This window comes from Paroedura picta, chromosome 8, assembly GCF_049243985.1.
Source record: "Paroedura picta isolate Pp20150507F chromosome 8, Ppicta_v3.0, whole genome shotgun sequence".
Taxonomy (NCBI): Eukaryota; Metazoa; Chordata; class Lepidosauria; order Squamata; family Gekkonidae; genus Paroedura; species Paroedura picta.
Genome location: NC_135376.1, coordinates 79,217,084 through 79,240,210, shown reverse-complemented (window position 1 = coordinate 79,240,210; position 23,127 = coordinate 79,217,084). Strand labels below are relative to the sequence as shown.

The window sequence follows — 23,127 nt, the reverse complement described above, 5'->3', positions numbered from 1 at the left end:
GTGTACAGAGGCAGGCCATGGGGGTGGGAGGGCCAGGTATAGAGTTGTGCTGAAAATGCTGTAGAGCGGGTTTTCTCAACCGGGGTTTCATGAGGCCTTGGGGCTTCTTGATGATCCCAGAAGGGCTTCCTGACTGGGAGTATATATAATTTTTAAAGAATTAAGGGTGATAGGACCATATATGGTTTTGTTAATGGCCAATGATGATGGGCTAGGAAGGGCTAGAAAGAGGAGGGGCCCTGTGCACAAAAATCCGCAATGGTTGAGGTCAGCCCATGTGGTTGCGACTGGAGACTAGAGAGGTAAATACTCTCATTTAAACTTGCCTGCAGAGGGGGCGTGGCAGGGGGCGACAGAGTGGTGGATGCCTGCCTCAGCCCTGTGGAGTAGGCCACTGGGCTGTTTCTGGCACTGGGGGGGGGGCGAGGATGACAGAGTGTGATGTCACATCCAGTGGAAGTGCCAAGGTGATGGCACTTCTGGTGACATGTGATTTTGGGGGGCCTGGCAGGGAGGTATGGGTTGCTGACATCACTTCAGGGGTTTCTTAAAGCCTGAAGGATGTTTCAGGGTGTTCTCAATGGTAAAACGGTTGAGAAAGGCTGCTATAGAACAATCCCCCCCTCCTTGGGCATTCCCAGAGCTGCAGGCCAAGTGGTGTGCAATCTGGAGAACCACAGATTGACTACTCCTCAGAAGGGAACTGTGGGAAAACAAAGCTGATTCCCTTAATAGAAAAATCTATTAAAGGAGGGACTATGAGTGAATGTTCATGCCCATGTTTGTTCTCCGATGTGAACTGGGTCATGTGGCATCTTCATACAAGCTGCATCCGAATTCATCTTGGGTATAATTCTACCCACTTCAAATATCTTTTCTCTGAGTAATGCCCGCCTGACTGCATCTCTCTCTCTCTCTCTCTGTGCCTCACTCTTTTAGCTCAGCAGGAAATGGGTTCTGCCAATTACTGAATGGGGACGTTTCACTTTGAGCAATACAGCAGTATGAGATGCTTAGCCCACCACCGCCTTACACTTTAAATAAATAGGGGAAATTGCCCTTGAGATACTGCAAAGCCAGCAAATGGTATAGCCAAAGTAGTGGGGGGAAGCAGGAAAAAAGCCAAAAGAGAGATCCTTTAAAGCAGGGGTTCTCAACCTTCCTAATGCCACAACCCTTTAATACAGTTCCTCATGCTGTGGTGACCCCCCCAACCATAAAATTATGCAAGTGTTCTTTCACAGAAATTAAACCTTGCAATGGTGGAGGTGAGGGACATCCTGGACTCTAGGAAGATGTATGTTTTTTAAAATCAGTTTCATATGGGCAAGAGGTGTTGGACCTTATTTTATTTGTTGGATGGTGGAAAGTGTTGTCCAATCACAGCCGGCTCACATCCGCCTGATAGGGTGTTTGGAACAAGAGATGTTCAGAGATAAGTTCCCTCTGTCTGCCTCCCTGGAGCCACCCCGGACTTGGTTGGTGGCCTCCCGCCCAGATACTAAGCAGGGTTGCCCCTGCTTAGCTTGTGATATCTGATGCAGTCAAGCTAGCCTGGCCCATCCAGGTCAGGGACGTGACATGTGGAGTACAGTTTGAATCCCACGTGTTCCACGGGGGGCTCAGGGTAGCAAAGAGGGCCCTGCTCTCCTCTCTTTTATCCTTACAAAGCTGTAAAGGAGGCTGAGAGAGAGAGAGAGAGATGCTTGAACCGACGCCTCCCAGTTCCTAGTCCAAGACCTTAATGACTGTACCACACAGGCTTGGCAAATTGATGCCGTCAGTCCCCCTTCCAGCCATCTCCGTGAGTAATAACATGCGCAGTATTGCTAGTGCCATAATTCGGGGACTCGGGAAAGAACAGGTCTTGGAACTTGGAGCAAAATACCCATCAGAGGGTGGGATCAGGGAGATCTCCCACAGGTACTTGTGTCAGCCCAGCATTCAGGCTAATGATATTGTAAAAGCAAAACAGGTTTGGCAATTCCCCCCCCCCCCCCCGCTCTACACCCAGTGTGTTTACTTTGCTCAAGCAGAGTTTGGCATCCCGACACCTTCGCTCTCAAGCCTCAGCAACACAACTGAGTCGGAAATGAGTCACCTGATGAGGAGTCAGCCGACCGCTGGGAGAAGAAAGGGTGGGGCTAATTGGCTTGTTCCTCTTCACCCAGCAAGATGGAAGTGGATGAGGGCGGTGGTGCCTCAACGGGGCTTGCTCTGGCGTGGCGACTGAACTTTCACACGCAGCAGTTCACCTCAGGAAGGAGCTATTACTGTAATGATGAAAGCAATACAGTCATTCCAGAAGGACAATAAATCACATCAAAGGCAATGATGTGTGTGGCACCATAAAAGCTTTATGATTAACAAAATCTTAGGTTAAACTCTCACTGGTTAGACCCCCTTTGGAAGATATGGATCATATTCTCTGTGTGTGTGAGTGTGAAGAGAGAAGAAGAGCAGCTGGCTTTTTGTATCCTGCTTTTTACTACCTGAAGGAATCTTACAGTCGTCTTCCTTTCCTTGCCCCACAATGGACACCCTATAGAATCATAGAATAATAGAGTTGGGACCTCATGGGTCATCTAGCCCAAACCCCTGCTCATCCACTGTAACTCGCCACCCCCTGTGAGATAGGTGGGGATGGGAGAGCTCAGAGAGAACTATGACTGGTCCATGGTCATCCAGCAGGCCTCGAGTGTCTCAGAGGGGGCTTACAATTTCTTTCTTTGCCCCACCATGGACACCCTGTGAGGTAAGTGTGGCTGAGAGAGCTCTGAGAGAACTATGACTAGTCCAAGGTCACCCAGCTGTTGATGAGGAGTGAGGAATCAAATCCAGTTCTCCATATTAGAGGCTGCTGCATATAGAGAGAACATAAGGCCAGGTCAGGAGATGGGTGAGCGAGGCAAGAGTTTGTCTTCCAGATGACATGAAGGAGACTATGCAATGCAAGAAAAAGTTTTGGCAAATTATGATGCAGAACATAAATGAAAATGAAATCCCATCAAAAGAGGAAATTTGCTTTTTTGAGGCTATCTGGTAGGCTGAAAAGGACCTTGGTATGACCACCTCAATATAGTATGTCCTTTTGCCTTTTAAAGAGTTTACAGATTTTCCAGATCACTAGCTGCCTCAGGGAATTGGCACAGCCACTCTTTTACACTGCCTATGCCCCCCCCCCCCAATAAGAGTGCCGTGCTCATTCAATACCAACTGGCTAGTGGCTCCTGGCCCCAAGGAAGCATGTTTGGCCTCGAGTAGGGCCAGGTCATTCTCTGTCCTGGCCCCCACCTAGTAGAACAAGCTCCCAGAGGAGGTCCACCCCCTGTCCAAGCCATCACAGTTCTCCAGGGCCTGTAAAACAGAGCTCTTCCTCCAGGCATTTGGTCAAGGTCACTGACAACATCTATTGAGCACACACTATGGGATTGTGGAATAAACATTCTGAAACATGTTGCATCATACTATGACTGTTATTGACATTAAGACTGTTGATATGGTTGCCTGAATACACTATATTATGTTAACACTGTTGTCACAGTTACCAATCTTTCTTGTACTCCGTTATCTAATATTTTCTGTAAACTGACTTGAGCCACAAGGGAGGATGGTATGAATGAATGAATAAATGAATGGCTGGCTGGCTGGCTGGCTGGCTGGCAAGCAAGGATGATCAGGGCCCCTTGCTGGGGTCATCAGGCACACCCCTGAGGCTCGGCCTTAGAAGGTCAGTGGAACCAGGGGGAGGATAGAGCTTTTCACCATCAAGGGTTTTTTGTTATTGGGGTTTTTAACAATTGTTTTATTGGGTTTTATTGTATTTGTTAACCGCCATGCATCCCATACAGTATTATAAGTTCTCACTGTTCTAAGCCGTTCTCACCCTTAAGAAATGTTCTGTATAGATGTTATATATTCCAAATCAAAATGTTACCCTGTACCACATTATGAAGGTTTTCAATGTAAGCCGCCCTGAGCCACAAGATGATGATAATGTTATCCGTTCAGTCGTGTCCGACCCTTGGCGATTCTATAGGAAAGTCTTCGCCATGCTGTCTCTGACAGCTTCTATTAATTGGTTAATGGTCAGGGAGGGTGGTATATAAATATAATGACATCAATAAAATAAATATATTTTCGGAGTTGCGGTCTAAAAATTTAGACATAAGTAGGTAAGCAATGACTGAATGAATAAATAAATGGAATACTTCATTAGAAAAGTAAAGCATGTGCTTAAATCACTTCTGTTGAAACCAACAAGATATAGAAGTGCTTAACTTTGGTGATTTCAAACCCAGAATATTCTCATACATTTGTATTCACTTTTTTATTATGGGAGGGTTGGAAAGAAACGAATCTTTGAAAAATATTCCTTAAAAGTAAATTATTTTTGCTTTCAAGTCACAGTTGACTTATGGTGGCCCCATAGGATCTCCAAGGCAAGAGTCATACAGAGGTGGTTCGCCATTGCCAAGTCAGTTTGCAGAAAATGTTAGGTAACTGTGACAGCAATGTTAACATCATGGCCCAGCTATCCCTTGGAGACCTCTCATCCAAATACTGACCAGAGCTTAACCTCCAGGATCAGACGAGATTGGGCTAGCCTGGACAGTCAGGTTAGGGGAAAGTAACCTTGGACCTGTTTGGATCAGTTCTTTAATGCAGGACAGCCTTAGCCAACCTTTTGACCATGGAGGAGCCCCTGAAATAATGCTTTGGGCTTTGAGGAGTCCTGGAAGAGGTGTCAAGCGGCTACACCTCCCTGTCGTGCCCCTGGGAGTGACATGTCATTGGAAGTGACTTCGCTACCTGTGTTAACAGACAGGCTCAAGGAGGGCTGTGGGGGAGACGGGGCAGTTTAAAGCGGGAGTAGGCAGGTGCAGCATCCACAAGATGACTCACTCAGGAGGGTGGAGCAATGGAAGCTGGTTCCCAGGAAGGGAGAGACTGTGGACCCCTGGTTGGGAATCCCTGATGTAGGGGGAGAGAGGGGTTTAAAATTTCCCCTAGGTGGTTTTGGCTATCAGAAATGAGTCCCTAATATGGCCTGTCACCAGCGTTAGGTGTCTTGTCTTCTTTCCCTTCTGGGAAGATCAGTTGATGGCTTTCTCACAGCCATGTCTGCTTTGGCTCCATCTCGAAAGAAGCCTTGAATCTGTACTGCATACAATTTCCAAAGACTTTGGGGGTGGGGAAGAATAATCAGAATCAAGTTTTCAAAAAACAAAAACCAAAAATCCTCCCATTAAAATAATGATTTGGTATAATGAGCAGTGCTGTTTTGTTTATTGCATGCATTCCGAAAACTGAAATTACTTATGTGATAATAACAAGGCTATAATGTCTGTTAAGCACCAGTGTCCTAGTTTCCAGTCTTCTTCTTAATGAATAATGATTTACATAATAATAATTAATAAATGATTTGCATAAGTACCCTATATTCTTAGTCTGTCCTTACTGTTCTGAGACTGTAAAGTTCCTCTAATCAGTGTTTCAAAATTGCCCAGTTGTGGCTTTAAGGAAAACTGTTGTGCCGGATTTGTACATGTTTTCCTTTATCCCTCTTTGTAAAGGTGACTAGAAGTCCTTCCCCTTCTCACCCCTAAAAGGGATTGGGATGTAGCTACCTCTTGGGATGTAGCTTGCAAAAGAGAGAAGCCCCAAACAGGGTGCTTGCTGGAAAACTCAAGTGTTCATTGATGGTAAGCTGTTCCATGCAGATATTGGAAAGGCAAGATTAACATTTTTAAAGAAGGAAGAAAATGCAGTTAATCTTTCCGACAGAGTGGGAACTGATCTCTCCAGGCAACACAGTGAAGCAGGAATGAAGCTGAGAGATTGCTTCAGATTGCAGATGGGAGGTGACATATTTTGTATAAAAACTCCCTGCAAGTAGAAAACTAGTGCAACTGCTTTAATGCTTTTTTTTTAACTTGCAGGGATTTTAAAAAATGTACGGGGAACTTTACCCACAGGCCACTCTCCCCTCAACATTCTCTTACTTCACTCTGCTGAATATGTAGCCAAGGCCTTAAATGGGTTTAATAACCACTCTCTGCCTCCCCAGAGAATCTTGCAATGTCTAGTTCTGTGAGGGACAGATAGGGGTTGCTGAATGGTTTCTCAGTACAGTTCCTAAGATTCATTGAGGAAAAGCCAAGATGACAAAACTGGAATACCATTCTCTTGTGTAGATATTGAGGCAAGATTTGCTATACCTCAACAATTTACAATTTCCACTCCTGTATCACTCTGAAGATCCGGCTTCGGAAAGGATTGGTAGGATAAGTCGATGCCATTGCAAATATCCCACCTATATAGGATGCAAGGGCTCTCTCTATAAGAGGAATGGTTTGGTGGAAGGGTTGAGCCTCACTCCACTGTGGGATCCTCCCAAGGCTACCATTAAAAATACTCTAGGAGTTGAAATAATGTCGGCAATTGCTGAACACTAACCACAAATTTGTTTCTGTGTTGTGACACGAAATTAAAACTACATCCCATTCCTTAGGCGTAGGTGTTGGCGTTCAGATCTACTGATCTGGCTACTATCAGTTAAGGTGAACTTTAAGGTTTCAGGTGGATGCAGGGTCCTGAAAAGAGTCTAGCAGCAGAAATGCTGAAATGATCCACTGGCCCTTGGTTTCCAGCTTGATTTGGGAAATCCATCAGTCTCTGTCTACTATTCAGTGGGGCCAGCTCTGCCCCAGTGGTAAAAAAGATGGCCTAATAGGTGGCAGTACATGCTCTTAAATCTGGTCATGCATGGGCATTGTCACATACTATGGATGCTATAGCTACCGAGAGATTTAAAGAAATCACATTTCTCATGTTACATTCTGACCTCTGATAGCCCATTAAAAACCCTTCCCACATACTGATTATATTAGCAGCTGAATTCTTGAGCTGCTGATAAAACAAACACCGCCATTCATCAGGAGGCTTATCAATAGGTGACAACAGTGTTTGAGAAAGAGGACAGAAGCTGGTGGCTAGTAATTAAGACATATTTGCAAAAGACAGACAGGGGGAAAGGCAAGCTCTCCAGACATTCCAGTGAAATAGCTTGGTAGGTGGATACAGCCATAATAAGAGCTAATAATCTCACTACACCTTAAAGATAAGTATGTTTGTTATGGCACAAGTCGCTTTGAACCAACTTCATGCACCTTGGATGTTCTCGTAGATGAATGTGTCCTCAGGCATCATTTCCCAACACAAATCAGTAGAACCTAAATAAAATGGAGGTCAAGTAGAGACCAGTAATTGCCAGTAATGTATTCCAGTCTTATAAGAAATTGAAGCTAGCAGGACAGGTTTCTAAAGATGCATAAACTGAAGATTCACATTCGCTTATGCCAGCTGCATGATCTTAAAAAAAAAGCACATTAACAGGTAACTGGGCTATAAGCAGAGACTTTACAGAATGTGGGCCAATACCTGATTAGGTATTTAGCCCCAAAGGAAACCTCAGCAGGATTGAACTCACATGTACATGATTTGTAGATTTAGTAAATTAAAAACATAATTATCCTTATCCATGGTTCCTCTATATATTTGTGAAACAGCCTCGGGGATGGAACGTGTCTGGCTGTTCAAGTTGGAATAGGGCCAATCAGGGTGATTGGCCCTGCCCCTACACTTCCCTCCCTCCCTGGATGCTAGCCACATTCCTTTCAGACATGCCAGAGACAGACACAAAGAGAGAGCCCTGCCAGACCAAACACAAGCCCTCATTCCCTCCTAACGCTCCTGCTGCAAGGAAGCCAGAGAGAGACACAGAGAGAGCTGCCCCAACCTGCTGATAGAGACACAGAGAGAGCCACCCCTGCTGCAACAGAGGGAGAGAGAGACAGACAGAGCTGCCCCAAACTGCACACCAGCCCTCCTTCCCTCCTACAAACCTGCCCTAATTACCTGCTATGCCTTCTGCTGTTAGGCACACCAGCGAGAGGCAGAGGGAGAGAGAGACACAGAGAGATCAGCACCTCTCTGTATCCCTTGGGTCCTAGCGCCCATTGAATTCCAATGGGCTTTCTTGCTAGTTAAGGATTTGCAGGGTCCTAGCAGAGAACAATTGCAGTGGGAGCAGACAGACTGGGGGGCAGACTGCCCCCCTACAGTGAAAAGGGGTGTCACTCTGAGTGTCCTTAAAGAGGGAAAAGGGAGGAGGACAGAAGTTACATGGGGGTGGGGGAGGCACCATGCAGGGCCCCTGGAAGCACGGAGCCTGTAGCATGTACTACCTGTGCTGCATGGATAAACCAGTCCTGCATGTACTATGGAAGGGAAGGCATCACGGTCTAGCCTATTCTTGTGAGATCTCAGAAACTAAGCAAGGTTGGTACCACCGAGGAAGGCAATGGTGAACCACCTCTGTTTCTCACTTGACTTGAAAGCCCTTTGCTGGGATCATCATAAGTTTTGATGGCACTTCACACACACACAAATGCACACACGCACACACAAACACACAATAGAGAGCACAAATTGAGTTGTCATGAGGAACCTGTGGTTAGTGACCTGCTGCAATTCCCTTTTAGTGCCATGCGTTAAGCATATAGTCTGGCCCTTGGGATGATAATGCAGAAAGTATGAAAGCGTGAGAGTGTGGAATGTTAAATAAAAGCCCCAGCAATTGTGTTTGCTTTTTGTGTACTTCATTCTCAGGATGAATTTGATGGCGGTATGACTCGATTGCTGTCAGTAGCACTGCTCTAAAACAGGTTCAATTCAGGTTCTCACAATTCCCAGTAAGATGACTTGTGTGAAAGGGCTAGGGTCTTTCTGGCACCCCGAGCACAAAAACATGATTTCTATGGTAGCAGAAGAGAAATCATGACTATTATGTCATACTGAGTATTGCTCCTCCATCCCTCAGGTAAGCACCACAAAGAACCACCTTCAGTGATGATAGAGACAGGTGGGTCTGAATTTTGGCCTGAAGCAGCAGAACAAAGTTTGAGTCCAGCGCCACCTATAAGCTTTCATGTGCATGCATGAATAAACCTTTGTTGGTCCCAAAGGTGCCACTGGATTGAATCTTTGTTCTGCATCTTCTGTGATGGTTAACTAGGGTGGACATTGTGTTCCTGAGTTTTGACCTGGGAAGCACGTCCCCTAGGAAGCACAGCATAAATATGGGTGTGAATGCACCTAATATGCAATCCGATATGAAAATACTGCATAGATCGGAATGCAAGCCTCTCCTCTCTTGGTCTTCCCTTGAAATGATGTCTAAGGAGATAGGTGCACCAGCTCTTCTCCAGAGAGCTTTAAATTAATACGTTCATCACACTTCCCTCCATGGGATGCTGACTGGATATGCAGGATTTTTAAGGCAGAGAAAAACACCTGATAGCTATTCCTAGTTAGGTTTTTCAATAAGAGAGAACTCCTCAGAGCAGTTTGTGGCAAGGACTAATTGCTCCTCTGAGTTTAGCCAGATCTTCAGCCTATTTTAAATCCTTGAAGTTTGCAAGGTCAGCACTGCCAGTTAAGTGTTTTAACTCATAACATTTTATATCCTCCTCTGTGCAGCTCAGGACTCAACCCTGAGTCCTCTGGCAAAGGCAGTAACCCTTATGACTCAGAGAATCACCTTGAAAATGATACCAGCCTTTGCTGAAGGATCAGAACCCATATCAGGCAGAGCTTGGCCTATGCTTATTGGTTCTGAACCCACATTTCTAGCATTCTACCCCCCAACCTTTTCTACATAGTTTACATACCATGTACAAGTAAATATCGAAACACTGAGGGCTTTTCTGCTCCCGATAAATATAGTGAAATGTTTATGTGATGTAGTTGTTATATTCCGATTGCTCCTCATGACATCGCCCACATCCAGTGTCTGGGCAGCAAACTGCTTGCTACATTCTCCATTTTAAAGCGCGAGTTTGGGAATCACATAAAGTGGATTCACCAACCTAAAAAGCGCTACCCCCTAGCAGACAACCAGCAGAAGGAAGGTATGGAGGCTCAAATGCGATAAAGTCACTAAAGTCGTCTGCGTTCCACCCTTGCACCCGCCTCCCTCTCCTTTGTTCCTGGGGACAGGAATCTCTTTCTAAAAATGAAAATGAAAAAAATCTCTTTTTAAAAATGGCGATGTGCCTGGAGCAATGAATAGGCTGACACACGTGCGGGCAATGCGAGAAATAAAAAAATATATTTTTCAAAGTTGTAACACAAAGGGTGCCTCTTGAAAGTTTTCTCCCCATCCTCAAAATCAGGAACAAGATTAATTTTTAAAAGTATCAAAGGACTTGTGATCCCATAAGGGGTGGTGTTCAAAAAGCACTGTGCATTTATGATTCCATGCATAGGCATTTCAGTGGAGAAATACAGATTTAAAAAACATTAGCGGGCATTGTGGGAAAAAACACGGAGAAAGGGGACTGGTTGCCTGAATTGATTGACAGACGGAAGCATGACTATCTTCCACCATTTCCAGCAGCAGATGTGGAGGGCAAAGAGGCAGCAGACAAAGGTGAGACAGCAGAAAAGGTGAGGAGCAGCTGGAAAGCATGATAAAATTTAGCGCTTTGCCATTCAGCTGGCATAACGCTATTTTTACCGATGTGCGGAAATGCTCTGAATAAGGCTATGCCTATATGTTCGCTGTTTGTACTTGTTACAGCAGGCAGTCAGCCTCCAGGTGGGACCTTGAGATCTCCTGCTATTACAACTCCAGACAATATAAAGTAGGGTGTTCTAGTGCTTAAATAATTTTGCTGATTCATATGTTATGGAGTGCACATAGAATCGTCAACCTCCAGAGGGTGGCTGGAGAACTCCCACTTTTACACCTTTAGCTCTCTTTCATGATAGCTATTGTTTATTAAATTGTATATTTTCCTTCTTCTATGCCTTCACTCTTTCAATTATTCCCTAGCTTACGTACACTGCAACATGATTTCCAAGCATTCTCCCATGCAGACATTGATGAGGTTCAGAACAGTGAAGTGGCAACTAGGGATGGACATGAACCATAATTTTGTGGTTTGATTTGTGGTTTGTGGCTGAAAAATGAACCAAACTATAGGAATGGGGAGGTTGATTCATGAACTAACCCAATTTGTATTGGTTCATGGGCTGTTTTAAGTTTTAATCCCTGCTTTTTGCTCCTTGCAGCTTTTCATAGGGAGGAGAAAGCATGGTGGCATTTAAACCAAACAGATGAGTTGTGGGGAGCTAGGAGCCAATTAAGGCCCTGTTTTCTGCTCTCCATGAAAAATGGAAAGCAGGGGTTTAAATGGCTCCCTGATATTTAAATGAAACAGCTGTTTTTCACAAAGCAGAAAGCAGGAATGTAAATGCCGCAAACTGCATCACAATTCATGTAGGTTTATGGTAGTTCTTCAGTTCATGAACATTTCTTCATGAACTGGCTCAAATTCGTGATGAATTTTAATTTGTCAGCTGGTTTGTGCTCATCCCTTGTCAAAACATTACATGCCTTTAGAGACCATGTGCATGCACACAAACACACAAATCATTTTGTATTCATTTTGATTTATTTGTATTCATTTTGATTTATTAGAGATCCTTGGGATGGAGCTGAACTTTGAAAAGTCTAGCAGTTCTCATTAGCAAAGCCAAACCTGGATAACATTGGGGTAGTGATTTACCATATCAGAAAAATGAACAGGTCCCTAAACAATAGGGACAGTTGGAGAACATGGCCCATGCATCTGTGCTACAGGCTCATGTCTCTTTCACCAGGGTAGCCAAAGCCCCAAACTATCTAAAACTGTTGTATGAGGATATGTAAATGTATTTAACAATGTGAGTAGCATTTCTATATTTTCCACTTTATCATGTTTGTCCACCTACGATACTATCATAAAGGTCACTATCATCCCCATTCGATCAATGGGCAACTTGAGCTGAGGTACTTGTCCTAGTAGCTATTCCAAAGAGTCTCTACTTTGAACCTAGGTCCTTCCAGTCTAAATCGTAACACTGTGTCCATCAACTTTATATATTTATTATATTTATATATCACCCTCCCCGAAGGCTCAGAGTGGTTCACATAAAACAGAAACAATACAGATAACTTAGATTAACAATAATGAATGAAGTGAAACAACAAGCAACATGGAACAGTAGAAAAATATGGGAAACGTTAAAATAATTCCTACTGATAGCCCAGTGGGTAGGGCAAAATTATGGTGGATGCTGTAGGAAGGAGGCGGAGGAGGGAGGGTCCTTGGGAATTGGTAGTAAAGGTTGACCTCAACCAAATGCCGGGTGGAGGAGCTCACTTTTTCAGGCCCTGCAGAACTGTTCGAGTTCCGTCAGGGCCCTAATCTCCTCTGGGAGCTCGTTCCACCAGGTGGGGGCCAGGATGGAGAAAGCTCAGGCCCTGGTTGAGGCCAAGGGAGCTTCCCTGGAGCCAGGGATCACCAGGGAGTTGGAAGTGCTAGAGCGTAAGGCTCTTTGGGGGGTGTAAGCAGAGAGACAATCCCTCAGGTACACTGGGCCCAAACTGCATATGGACTTAAAGGTGATAACCAGAACCTTAAGTCATAAGGTAGAAATGGATTCCATGAAGGGAAGCAACACTTTCTTTCACAATGGGCCAATGATATCTTTCCACTGTACATCTTTAGTCTAATTTTCCCTTCCACCTTGTTGACAGCTAGTGCAAGTCCTCTGGCTTGGGAGAAAGAGTGTGCAGAAGACCCAGAAACAAGGTGTCAGGATTTCCCAACGGCATTGAAATGCGGTACTTTGGATCACTGTCAACAATTAATGAACCAAGCCCCTGAGGTGAGTACACTGACCCTGGGATGCCTTGCTACCCATTTTCATAAGCAGTGGCTGTTTCACAAGGGGTGGTTCTGGAGCCAAAGACCCTGGCTTCGACCTGTCCTCTTCTGCTGTCTCTCACCACCTGTGCCTAAGGTTGCTAGCAGGCTGGAGGAGAAAAAATACCCTGGCCGTTTAATAAAGGCTTAATGCGTGGCATTGTCCAGCTGAAGTTTTTTTAAGGCAGGGCAGTAAATACCATCATCTGGTAAACAACCTTTCATTAAGCCTCTGTTAAAGAGATAATTTCAATGAAGAGCCTCTTGTGGCGCAGAGTGGTAAGGCAGCCATCTGAAAGCTTTGCCCATGAGGCTGGGAGTTCAATCCCAGCAGCCGGCTCAAGGTTGACTCAGCCTTCCATCCTTCCGAGGTCGGTAAAATGAGTACCCAGCTTGCTGGGGGGTAAACGGTAATGACTGGGGAAGGCACTGGCAAACCACCCCGTATTGAGTCTGCCATGAAAACGCTGGAGGGCGTCACCCCAAGGGTCAGACATGACTCGGTGCTTGCACAGGGGAAACCTTTACCTTTACCTTTTTAAAGAGATAATATTCCTGCATGTAGGCTTCCATTCTCTGCTGGATGCCTCCACCTTCAGAAGTCATTGTTCCTTCCCTCCTTGTTCCTTGAGCATCCCTAAACAATGTGTGACAAAACCACACAGGCCCAGTAGGGTTTCCTAAATTCTTGAGAGATTCCATTAATGAAAATTTGGAGAGTTCTGTTGGTCATGGTCATTTTTTGCTGTGCTTGATGCTCAAGCTACTGGACCCTGCTTCACAGACTCATCCAACATTATGTTCCACTCGGGCTCTGAATGTTCTGTTTTATTTTTAAGAGTTTAAACTTGAAACTTAACCACAGTCTTCCTCCACAAACCTCAGGTGTGAGAGAACTCCCAAGGCTAAGAGGTGTGATTCCCAAGTAATTAAAGGAAATGTTGGGATATTTCCGAAAGTGCAGTTATGCATGCCTTCCTGGAGAGGAGGGAAAACTTGTTGTAGGACGGCACCTTTCTGACAGAACCTCTGTGCTTTTGGCAGTGGACCAGTCTGCACACATTGGATAATGCAATTTCAGCGCACTTTAGAAGTAGATTTTCCAGTTTTTCACAGGAAAATTCATCTGTAAACGCACAATGTAACAAGTGAATTCTCATTGCAACATGAAGATGTGGTGATGAGTAAAAATCCACAAGGTGAATTTCTGCCTCATATGTAGATGTCAGTAGCCTAGGTTCCATGTCAGAAAAAAAAGATGGCAGCCAAAATGACTGGATTAATCATAAGGCATCTTTTCCACATTACAGGTAATTAAGAAAAGCAATTCCTGGCATAGGAAATTTAGTCATTTGTAGCATGGATGTTCCCCTTGGGGGGGGGAATCAAAATTCTGTCCCAAGAAAAGCTGTGCAAACTATGTAAATCTTAATTTCTGTGTTCATGTGGTTGGGCAAAGAAAGACACATAAGACATAGGACACCCCCTCCTTCTCTCCTCTTCTGCAGGAGCAATCTTCTTCTGTTTCCTTTTTGGCTCCTGAGTTTTCATCATATTGGCCCAGCACTATGGTTGCCAGGCATACCTAGGAACAGCAGGAGACCGGAAGGGCATGGGGGCACTGTCAGCTGCTATCGCTTCTGGGTTCCTTGGGACGTGATGGCATGCTGTTAGCCCACCAGCCATATGGCAATGAAATAATTTCCCGTCTCTGCTGCTCTGAGCAACGATGAAACGTCAGCTCAAACACCACCTGCTAGCTAGATGGGTCTCTCCGTTGCAATGAATCAGCGCAGATTCATTGCAATGTGTGTGTGTGTTTTTTTAAACCTTCCTTAAAGGGAAAGGGGCTTTTCGGGAGCATGATAACGGCCGCCCATTGGCTGCTCGTTTGATTGACGGCCAGGGGCAGGACAAAGTTCGGCAATATCACTTCCTGGCTAGTGATTTTTTCCGAGACCCGAAACCTGTGAGAAACAATAGAAACGCAACTGGATTCCACTACAAAGGCAGGTATGCATAACAATGAATCCACTATTTAAAATGGTGTTTTTTCGTTCCACAACCAATTTGCTACATAGATCCTGGTGCGGAATGGCCCTAAATGTCAAAAGCCTAGGTAAAGAGGTGTGTTTTCACCATGTGCCAGAACTCATAGAATGTAGTTGCCTGATGAATCACCAGAGTGGGGCTATTTCAGAGACTGGGGGCCACCACAGAGAAGGCCCTCCTGCATGTCACCACCCCCTGATCCTCTGAGAGTGGTGGGACTGCAAGAAGGCTCTCTCCTTGAAATCTCAGTGCTCGGGCAGGTCTGGATGGGAGAAGGCACTCCTTCAAATAACCGGGGCACAAACCATTTAGGACTTAACATCAACACCTTGAGCTGGGCTCAGTAGCAAATAGGGAGTCAGTACAGATCTTTCAAGACCGATGTCATATGTGTCTGGCCAAAGACTCCTGTCAGCAGTTTTGCTGCTACATTCTGACCCAGCTCCAGCTTCTAGACCATCTGTAAAGGTAGTATAGAAAATGTGTGCTTGAACCTAGAGTGAAAATTTCTGTCATCCTAGATGAAATATTTGACTCGCCTGCCACTGCATTTCCTTTGTCTCTGGCACCAAAGGCCAGATCGATGTATTATGGAAAATGCTTAACCACTGTTCAGGTGGTCCTTTACAATCCCATTGACCAATAGGGTTTGAATTTCTTATCTCTGTTGTTTTGACCTGGCAATCTCTGCTTCAGTTTTACAACTTCCTTGTGAGAAACAGATCTTGTGATTCTTGTTACTTTTCACAGTATTTTCTTTGCTTGATTTTGGGAAGTAAAAATGTGAAATTTCTCAATCCATCTATTGTCAGTGTATATTACGTTTTCATCCTGCTCTAAGGAGCAAGATTTGCAGAGCCCCTTCTTCCTTCATAGTAAATATAACATGTCAGCTATACAATGCTGTCAGATGGTGTTAATGCCGATTTGTCAACTGTAATTTCCAGCTGCAAATTCATTTCATTTGGCATAAATAAAGTTCCGTGTGAGTCCCTCCAGTCATTTTCTTATTTTTCTTTCTTTCTCAGTTCAGCTTCAGATGTTCTATATGTAAACTCGTTGTAGTCATGATGGCAAAAGTGATACAAGATAATACCACAGATGTAAGTACACCAAAACCTCTCCCCCCCATTTCACGAGCACAAGGTTGTTAGCTGAGTAGCTGCCCTGATGCCTTGAACAAGATTGATTTCAGAACTCTGGTTGGAGATCACTGTGTGCGTAATGCTTTCAGAGCAAGCCATCATTAAGCAGAATGCAACAGGTGGCAATTCTAGTGAAGGCATTTTGCTAGAGTTCTGGCTTCTCTTCGAATATATGAGCCTGTCATATTTTCTCCATGTGATTAATTATTTATTATTAGTAAGGATACTCTCAATAACCTTGAGCTGATGTTAGATGTGAACATGAAATTGGGAGTTGGGGGGGGGGGAAAGAACCTCACAAATTGTATGGAATCTTAACTGAACTTAAGGAAACCTGAAATAAAACAGTGACATGATGCTCCTTTAAATCCCCCCCCCCCTCAGGAAAGAATCTCTAGGTTCTTGGAGCGGACATGTCAATTCCTTCCCTTTCAAGACTGGGCCGTCAAATGCAAGAAGATGGTGGACACAGGACTTATAATTCTGGTTGAACTTGGAAAACAAGTGCAGGTAAATGGAGTCCAAGAGTGATCCCTGAGGTGGTGCCTGTGGGCGACCTAGAAACTGCAATAGGTGTCTTGGTTCCTATTTACCTTTTTGAGAAAGCATCACTCCCCCAGGTCAGTCCTGGATTCATCGGAAATCACTACAACGAAGCCATTTTAGCACTAGTGTTGCAGGACTGTTGCAGATTGTGTGTGACATCATGCGGAACAGCAAATTAGTAGCGTTTACCATTCGTAAGCCTTCTGCTACTTTGAACTCGTGCAGAATGGCCCTGGCTTTCCTCCCCCTCACTGGAGCAAACACTGCTTCAGCAGAGTCCTGGAGGCATCACCTTTGTGTCTGCAATAAGCATCCATTCAGAAACAGCCGCCATCACTGCAGGGAGCCTCTCTGCATTTTCTGACTGGCCTTAGCACTCCATGGCAGCTATTGGGTTATTGTCTTCTGTGGCAGCCATTTCGTGGTGGCTAGGCTTGCCTCTCACAGTCAACCCCCTGCCCTGGAGAGACTGAGGTGTGAGAGAACAATGGCTGGGAAATGGTGATGCATCAGGAATGTCCACATTTGTCTGTGGGTTTTCTCCGTAGAGATGAAAGGAAATCAAATATAATAAATAAATATAATAAATTATATTTAATTAAATATAAATTATATATAAATATAATAAATAAAATAAATAAATTCTGCAGAGCTCTTCTGCTGAGCATTTGGTTGAGGCCAGGTGGCATGGAACATCTAGAAGCCCCGCCCCCCACACCCTGATAAATGGGACCAGGCCAGGATACTAAGAGGATGCCAATAGCTCTCTGTAACAGTTTTAAGTTAGTGATATGCTTTTATTGTATTTTTGGTGATATCTTGATGTACACCACCCTGATACAGCTGTCCTGAGAGAGGTTTATAAACTCAGTAATCTGTTCCACATGATATTTCTGGTAAGGCCTTGGAGGAGGAGCAACAATGGTAATGCACAGAGAACACCCACTCAGGGCAGCTGTCCCACCCCTGAGTGCTTCCTCCTCGAACCGGCTTGCCTGTCTGTCCAGCAGCCAGCCAGTCGCCTTCCATCCCCCACCCCTGACCACCCCCTCCTCCTTCCACTTCCCTCTGAGGCTCAGAGGCTACAAATCCCTGCTGTGTGAGAGCTGCCCCTGCCGATGAGGTCTCTTTCTGGGCGTCTCCAGCCTGCAGGAGGTCCTGGGGGGAGGAAGATGCCATCCACAGAGTTCTTCCACACACACCCTCCATCTAGCACCTGTTGTATTCCTGAATGCAATTGGCTTGGCCCTTATTAATAAATAAATTCCTACAGCCTCACTCAGAAGTAATGTCACATCCTCCCCCAAACTCCACCCCCTCCTTGGGCATTGCATTCAAAATCACATTGCATTTGCTGAGGTTGTGCTGGCAACTCCAGTGGCAGCACCCCCTTACCATCACAAAAGTCCCACAGCTCTTGTTTCCTTCTCAGGCAGGGTTGCTGACAGGAGGAACTTCAGTCCCATTCTCCAGTGTCCCTGATCACTCTGGGATCCAAGGGATCTGAGCAAGACCCAGAGACTGGGAGCAAGTATATTGCAGCGGTCAGCATGAAAGCCAGGTTTGAATCCCCACTCTGCAATGAAAGTGTGTGGGGGGACGTAGGGCTAGCATACTCTCAGCCTAGCCCACCTCTGGGGCTGTTGGAAGGGAGGGACTGGGATGTTCAGTGACCGTTGGAGTTGACAGTTGAATGGAGCCTTCACCTCCTGTGGAATTCTAGCCCCACATACATTCATTGCAGAGGGGGGATTCAAGCCTAGACGACCTCACAGGATGGGCGGGAGGATAACACTGAAGAGAGGAAAACAAGGGTCTCCATTGGGGGAGAAAGGCATGGTATCTATGAAATTTTGGACTAGGAGCAACACATCTTTTCTACTCAAACTTCTGCATGTCTTCATTCCAGCAGTAGCCAAAGTGGGGATTGGGAAGCTGGAGGATGCAGCATCGCTTCTGAATGTAAAGATCGTAGAGATTGGGGGAAATGCCTAGCATGCCACCACCAATGCCAGGGATGCCATCTGCCTTCTTTCAGGGGGCAAGCGCTGTTTGAATGAGAGGTCAAAAACAATGGGGAAGAGGACTTCAGCAAGATGTCACTATCACTTCTGTCTAAGAGATACGCTGTAGGACTTTGCTCATCTCTATGGTTTTTATGAAACAGACTGGCAAAATCCTAGGTTGTTGGTGAAGGCTTCCTTTCCCCCAGACCCCACCCTCCAATGTCTGGTTTGTGTGTGTGTGTGTGTTAGACATACACTTGGAAACTCTATCAATGCTGTCTTAGTTGAGAGCACTAAGAATTCTGTTAGTCACCAAAAGACAACTCCCCAAATTCCATGGGAAGAGGGAATGATGCATGTAGTGTTGTGTACAAACAGTGACACTATTTTTGGGTGCTCTGTTTAATCTCAGCTCTCATATGCATGTGCTAAAATACACCCTAAACTGAACAATCTGTTAAATTCTGCCTGGTTTTATCTACCAGACCTGAAAATATTTTTTTAATCTATTATTTAAGACATTCTTATGCATAGCTTATACTGTTTTCCCCATATTTTCCTGATTTTTGAAAAGCTTAAATCTCCCTTAAAATTTAGGCTTGTTGAAATGAAAAGATTTTCTTCCAATAAGGAGTTTTCTGATCATTTAAGTCTGAAACCGTTTGATGAGCACCTGCCTTGTGCCTATGATGGAAGGTTGCCAAGCGCTCGGTGCACCTTCAGCCATGTCATAGTAGACTTTTCTTCAACTGTTGCTGCTGTCTGGCTAAACAAATGCTGCAGCTTTGGAAAGCATTAAAAGCAGCTGGGTGACCCTGCAGCAGTCACAGCTCTCTCAGAGCTCTCTCAGCTTCACCTACCTCACAGGGTGTCTGTTGCGGGGAGAGAAAAGGAAGGTGATTGTGAGCCAATTTCATAGAATCATCTTTAAACCGCCTGCGCTGTGGTGCGCTGCGCGGCGGACTTAATAATTTAGTAAGCCCTGTCTGGGAGGAGTTAGGGCGGGCCCTGTCCGGGATAAAAACTCGGAGGGGCCAATCAGGAGCCGCAAAGTGGCTCCTGATTGGCCCCTCCAAGTGTCCACATCCCCTGGGCCTGGGCCTGGGCCTGGGCCTAGCGCCCATTTTATTGTCCGTTAAAATGGGCTTTATTCCTAGTAGAATCATAGAGTTGGGACCTCATCGGTCATCTAGTCCAACCCCTGCAATATGCAGGGGCTGAACACAGTACTCCAAGTGAGGCCGAACCAGAGCAGAGTAAAGTGGTACCCCTTTGAGGTAGTAAAAAACAGGGTACAAAAAATCAGCTCTTCTTCTTCTACTCCGTAGAACCCATTTGACCAAAGTTGGTAGTGCAATGAGAAAGCACACCACATTTTTTTCTAACAATTTCATATGGGCAAAAAACGAAGCGTTGCAGGGGCAATAAGTATAATATTAACTTGCATATACTGATGATGTCATGGAAAACTTTTTCTCTCTATTGCTCTCTCCAGGATAGGCCTGAAATAGTGTGTACTGTTTTTAAGTTGTGTGGCAACACTCAGCAAGGAGCTCTGAAGTTCCAGAAGCCACTGCAGTCCAATGGAGAGCCTGAACTAGACTTCACCCAAATTATATCTCCTTACATAGCTAATATCCCTCTTCTCCTTTATCCTCAAGAAGAGACTCAGGTGAGGATGCAGTGTAATGTTGATTTGATCTCTCTAGCCAAAAGTTTTTGCACAGGAGCAGGAATGGCCTTTAGCAGCCTTTAGTAACAGCAAGGGAGACTGGGAGACAGTGAGGGCAACATCCCAGGAGCAGGATTCAAAAGGAAATAGGGTCTTATTTTCTTAGAGGAAGTTATGACCACAGAGTTCCTGATAATTCCTACAGCTACCTAGAAATAACAAACCATAGCTTTGGGAATTGCTGGAAATGATTGTTTCCTGCATTTCCTAGGGCCACCCCTTGTATTGCGGGGTAATTCTAGGAATCAACAGGAACTCTATGGGGAAAACTTCCAGTAAATAGAAAAGGCCCTATTTTTCTTTTTGCTCCTGCCAGTGGTGAGCAATGGGAACCGGGAGCCTGGCAGCCCTAGCAAATGTACTAGCCTTGCCCCCTCTCATCTGACTGTCTATAGGGGCAGTTGTGCAGATAAGCTTACCAGGTCCTCACTAATGCCTGCTGATGCTGATCTGGTCAGAAGGTGGAAGTAGGCTGGCAAAACACTCAGTGCCTAATTGCACAGGGATTTATGAATAGAGCCCCATGTTTCTGGTTTTCAGCAGCTTGCTTTATGGCAGTTTTGCAATAGTTGCTTCCAGCAGAAACGGACTGCTCTCAGTTGGAGCCAAACAGCCATGGCTTGAACCTAAAAATAGCTGCATATTCATCAGTGAATGCTAGCCATGGTACAGGTGGTTATTCTTACAAATCGGAGCACCCATTTCTGGGGTTTTACTGAAATACTGTGCCCAGTTCACTGAGAAGAACAGCCAGGAGGCCCAATACTTGAGTGCTAGAATTTGGGGAAAATGGCCTTATCCTGTCTCAGTGTCTTTGCTTATCAACCAATCAATACCTTTAAACAGGCTCCAGAGGCACAAGGTTTGTCCTTTTGAAAAAGAAACTTGTGCCACATTCTTTTCTGGGCAGCTATTCTCTTCATTCTCTCATCTTATGTTTGCTCTGACAGGAGAGAGGTGATTCGTGCCAAGAGTGCGAAAAGGTAGTTGCTGATATGAAGGAAGCCGTGAAGAGCAATCCCTTCATTATTCAGTCCTTAGCTGCCTATGCCAAAGAACACTGCGAAAGTCTGGGGCCTGCCTTGGCTGATGAGGTAATGGGCTGTGATAAAGCCATATTCAGTGTGCCAAGAGAGCCAAGAACTTGCTAAGATGTTTTGTTGGTGCCTGGTGGCGACTGCAGATGTCCTTGGGGAAAAAGGTCACATGTCAGCACCAGAGAGGAAGGAGGGCATCACTTTGTAAAAGAGCAACTTTTCAACAGGACTGAAAAGATGGATTTGCAGAATATGTCCTGTTTTTGAACATTGTGCAGGAATGGAGCTTCTACAATGTGTGGTCTTTCCTATCCCATGATGGTGGTGATGGTGGAAAGTGCCAACACATGGTGGCCCTGTACATTTTTCAAGGCAAGGGACTAACAGAGGTGGTTTGCTATTGCCTGCCTCTGAGTAGCAGCCCTAGACTTCCTAGGTGGTCTCCCATCCAAGTACCTACCAGGGCCACTCTGGCTTAGCTTCTGAAATCAGACAAGATGGGGCTGGGCTGAGCCATCCAAGTCAGGGCCCTAGCCCATGATGGCCTGTTTATTATATGCAGGTAGCAACTCTTGGTCTTACAATACAACAGTTGGGCCCATCCCTGCCTATTCCTTATCACACAGTGGCATTAATTTGAGAGGTTCAGTGCCCTCCCACAGGAGGTCCCATTCTGCAGGGGAACCTGGTGTGAGGGAGTGTCTCCCATGCCATCCTTTTCAAGAATCAAACAGCTGTGGAGCATGTGTGGGTGGTAATGGTAGGGGTTACCATACTGGAAAACCCTACTGCTTAAGGGTGTTAGAGCAAATGAGGAATCTGGAGACCAATATGGTTCAGGAGCTGTTGTTCATCACTGAGAAAGGAGGCTGGTGCAATTTTTCAGTAGCTGTGCTGGGAACAAGGTGTTGAAGGATGAACCTTCATTCCTTGATAATATTTAATAGCTTAATCTAATGATAATAACTGAATCTATGAGGTTTGGTTGACCTGGAGCTGAATAGCAAGCCCTTGTCAAGGATCCCTTGACATTTACCAGATCATTGTAAGCCACTTTCTTTATTGCCATTCTCCGAGCACAGTCATTTAATTATTGTTGGCAGCAATTTATTGAAAACACCAGAGAGGTCTTGAATTCTGGAACAGCTATGATAGAAGTAATGCAGTAGATCTTTAAGGGCTGAATTATAATCTGGTGGAGTGTGAATGAACATGCCTTGAAGAATATAGTTCCCTGAAATGCTACCTGTAGTATTTAAGGTACAATGTGTGTGTGTTCACAATTGGAGGAGGAATTCTGGCAGATTTGCCATCTCTCCCCCCCCCCCCACTGGAAGAAGTTGCCTTTAACCAATTAAAATAGATTGTAGGACCCAGACAAAGGATTCTTAAAGCCAGAGCAGAACATTTCCAGTCTGTGTATGCACATGTCATTTTCCTTTCGTGATAGTGTCCCTCTATCACACGGGTCAAGCCTAGGGATTAAAAGGAGGTGGGAATGAAAGTTGTTGGTTTAGATCTCATCTCTTGGTGGCATTAGGCGAGCTACTTCCAGCTCACCTCCCCCATCTCCAATGGAGGAATCATAACAATGCTGTTCTCCTTACAGGTCTGTTGTGTAAACATCACTGTGATAACATTACATAAACTGCTGTGAGTGCTTAAAGTCTTGTAGATATGCCCCATATCAATATCCTGTATATCTTTGATCACAGTGCTATAACAAGCCATTCAGTGTACAATGCAGTTTAGGGAGTCTTGCCCATTCAGGAGTAGGTATAGAATTTTCTG

At 45.1% G+C, this 23,127-nt stretch overlaps 1 protein-coding gene across 1 annotated transcript in view; it reads left to right on the top strand.

The window, feature by feature from the left end:
- Window positions 1–23,127, top strand: part of LOC143843835 (prosaposin-like) — a 45,623-nt gene that overhangs the window by 10,943 nt on the left and 11,553 nt on the right. Inside the window, exons 2-6 of the mRNA XM_077350531.1 lie at window positions 12,650–12,780; window positions 15,899–15,973; window positions 16,400–16,525; window positions 20,063–20,239; window positions 21,250–21,393. Coding sequence (XP_077206646.1) covers window positions 12,650–12,780; window positions 15,899–15,973; window positions 16,400–16,525; window positions 20,063–20,239; window positions 21,250–21,393 — 653 coding nt within the window. The remainder of the gene's footprint in view (window positions 1–12,649; window positions 12,781–15,898; window positions 15,974–16,399; window positions 16,526–20,062; window positions 20,240–21,249; window positions 21,394–23,127) is intronic.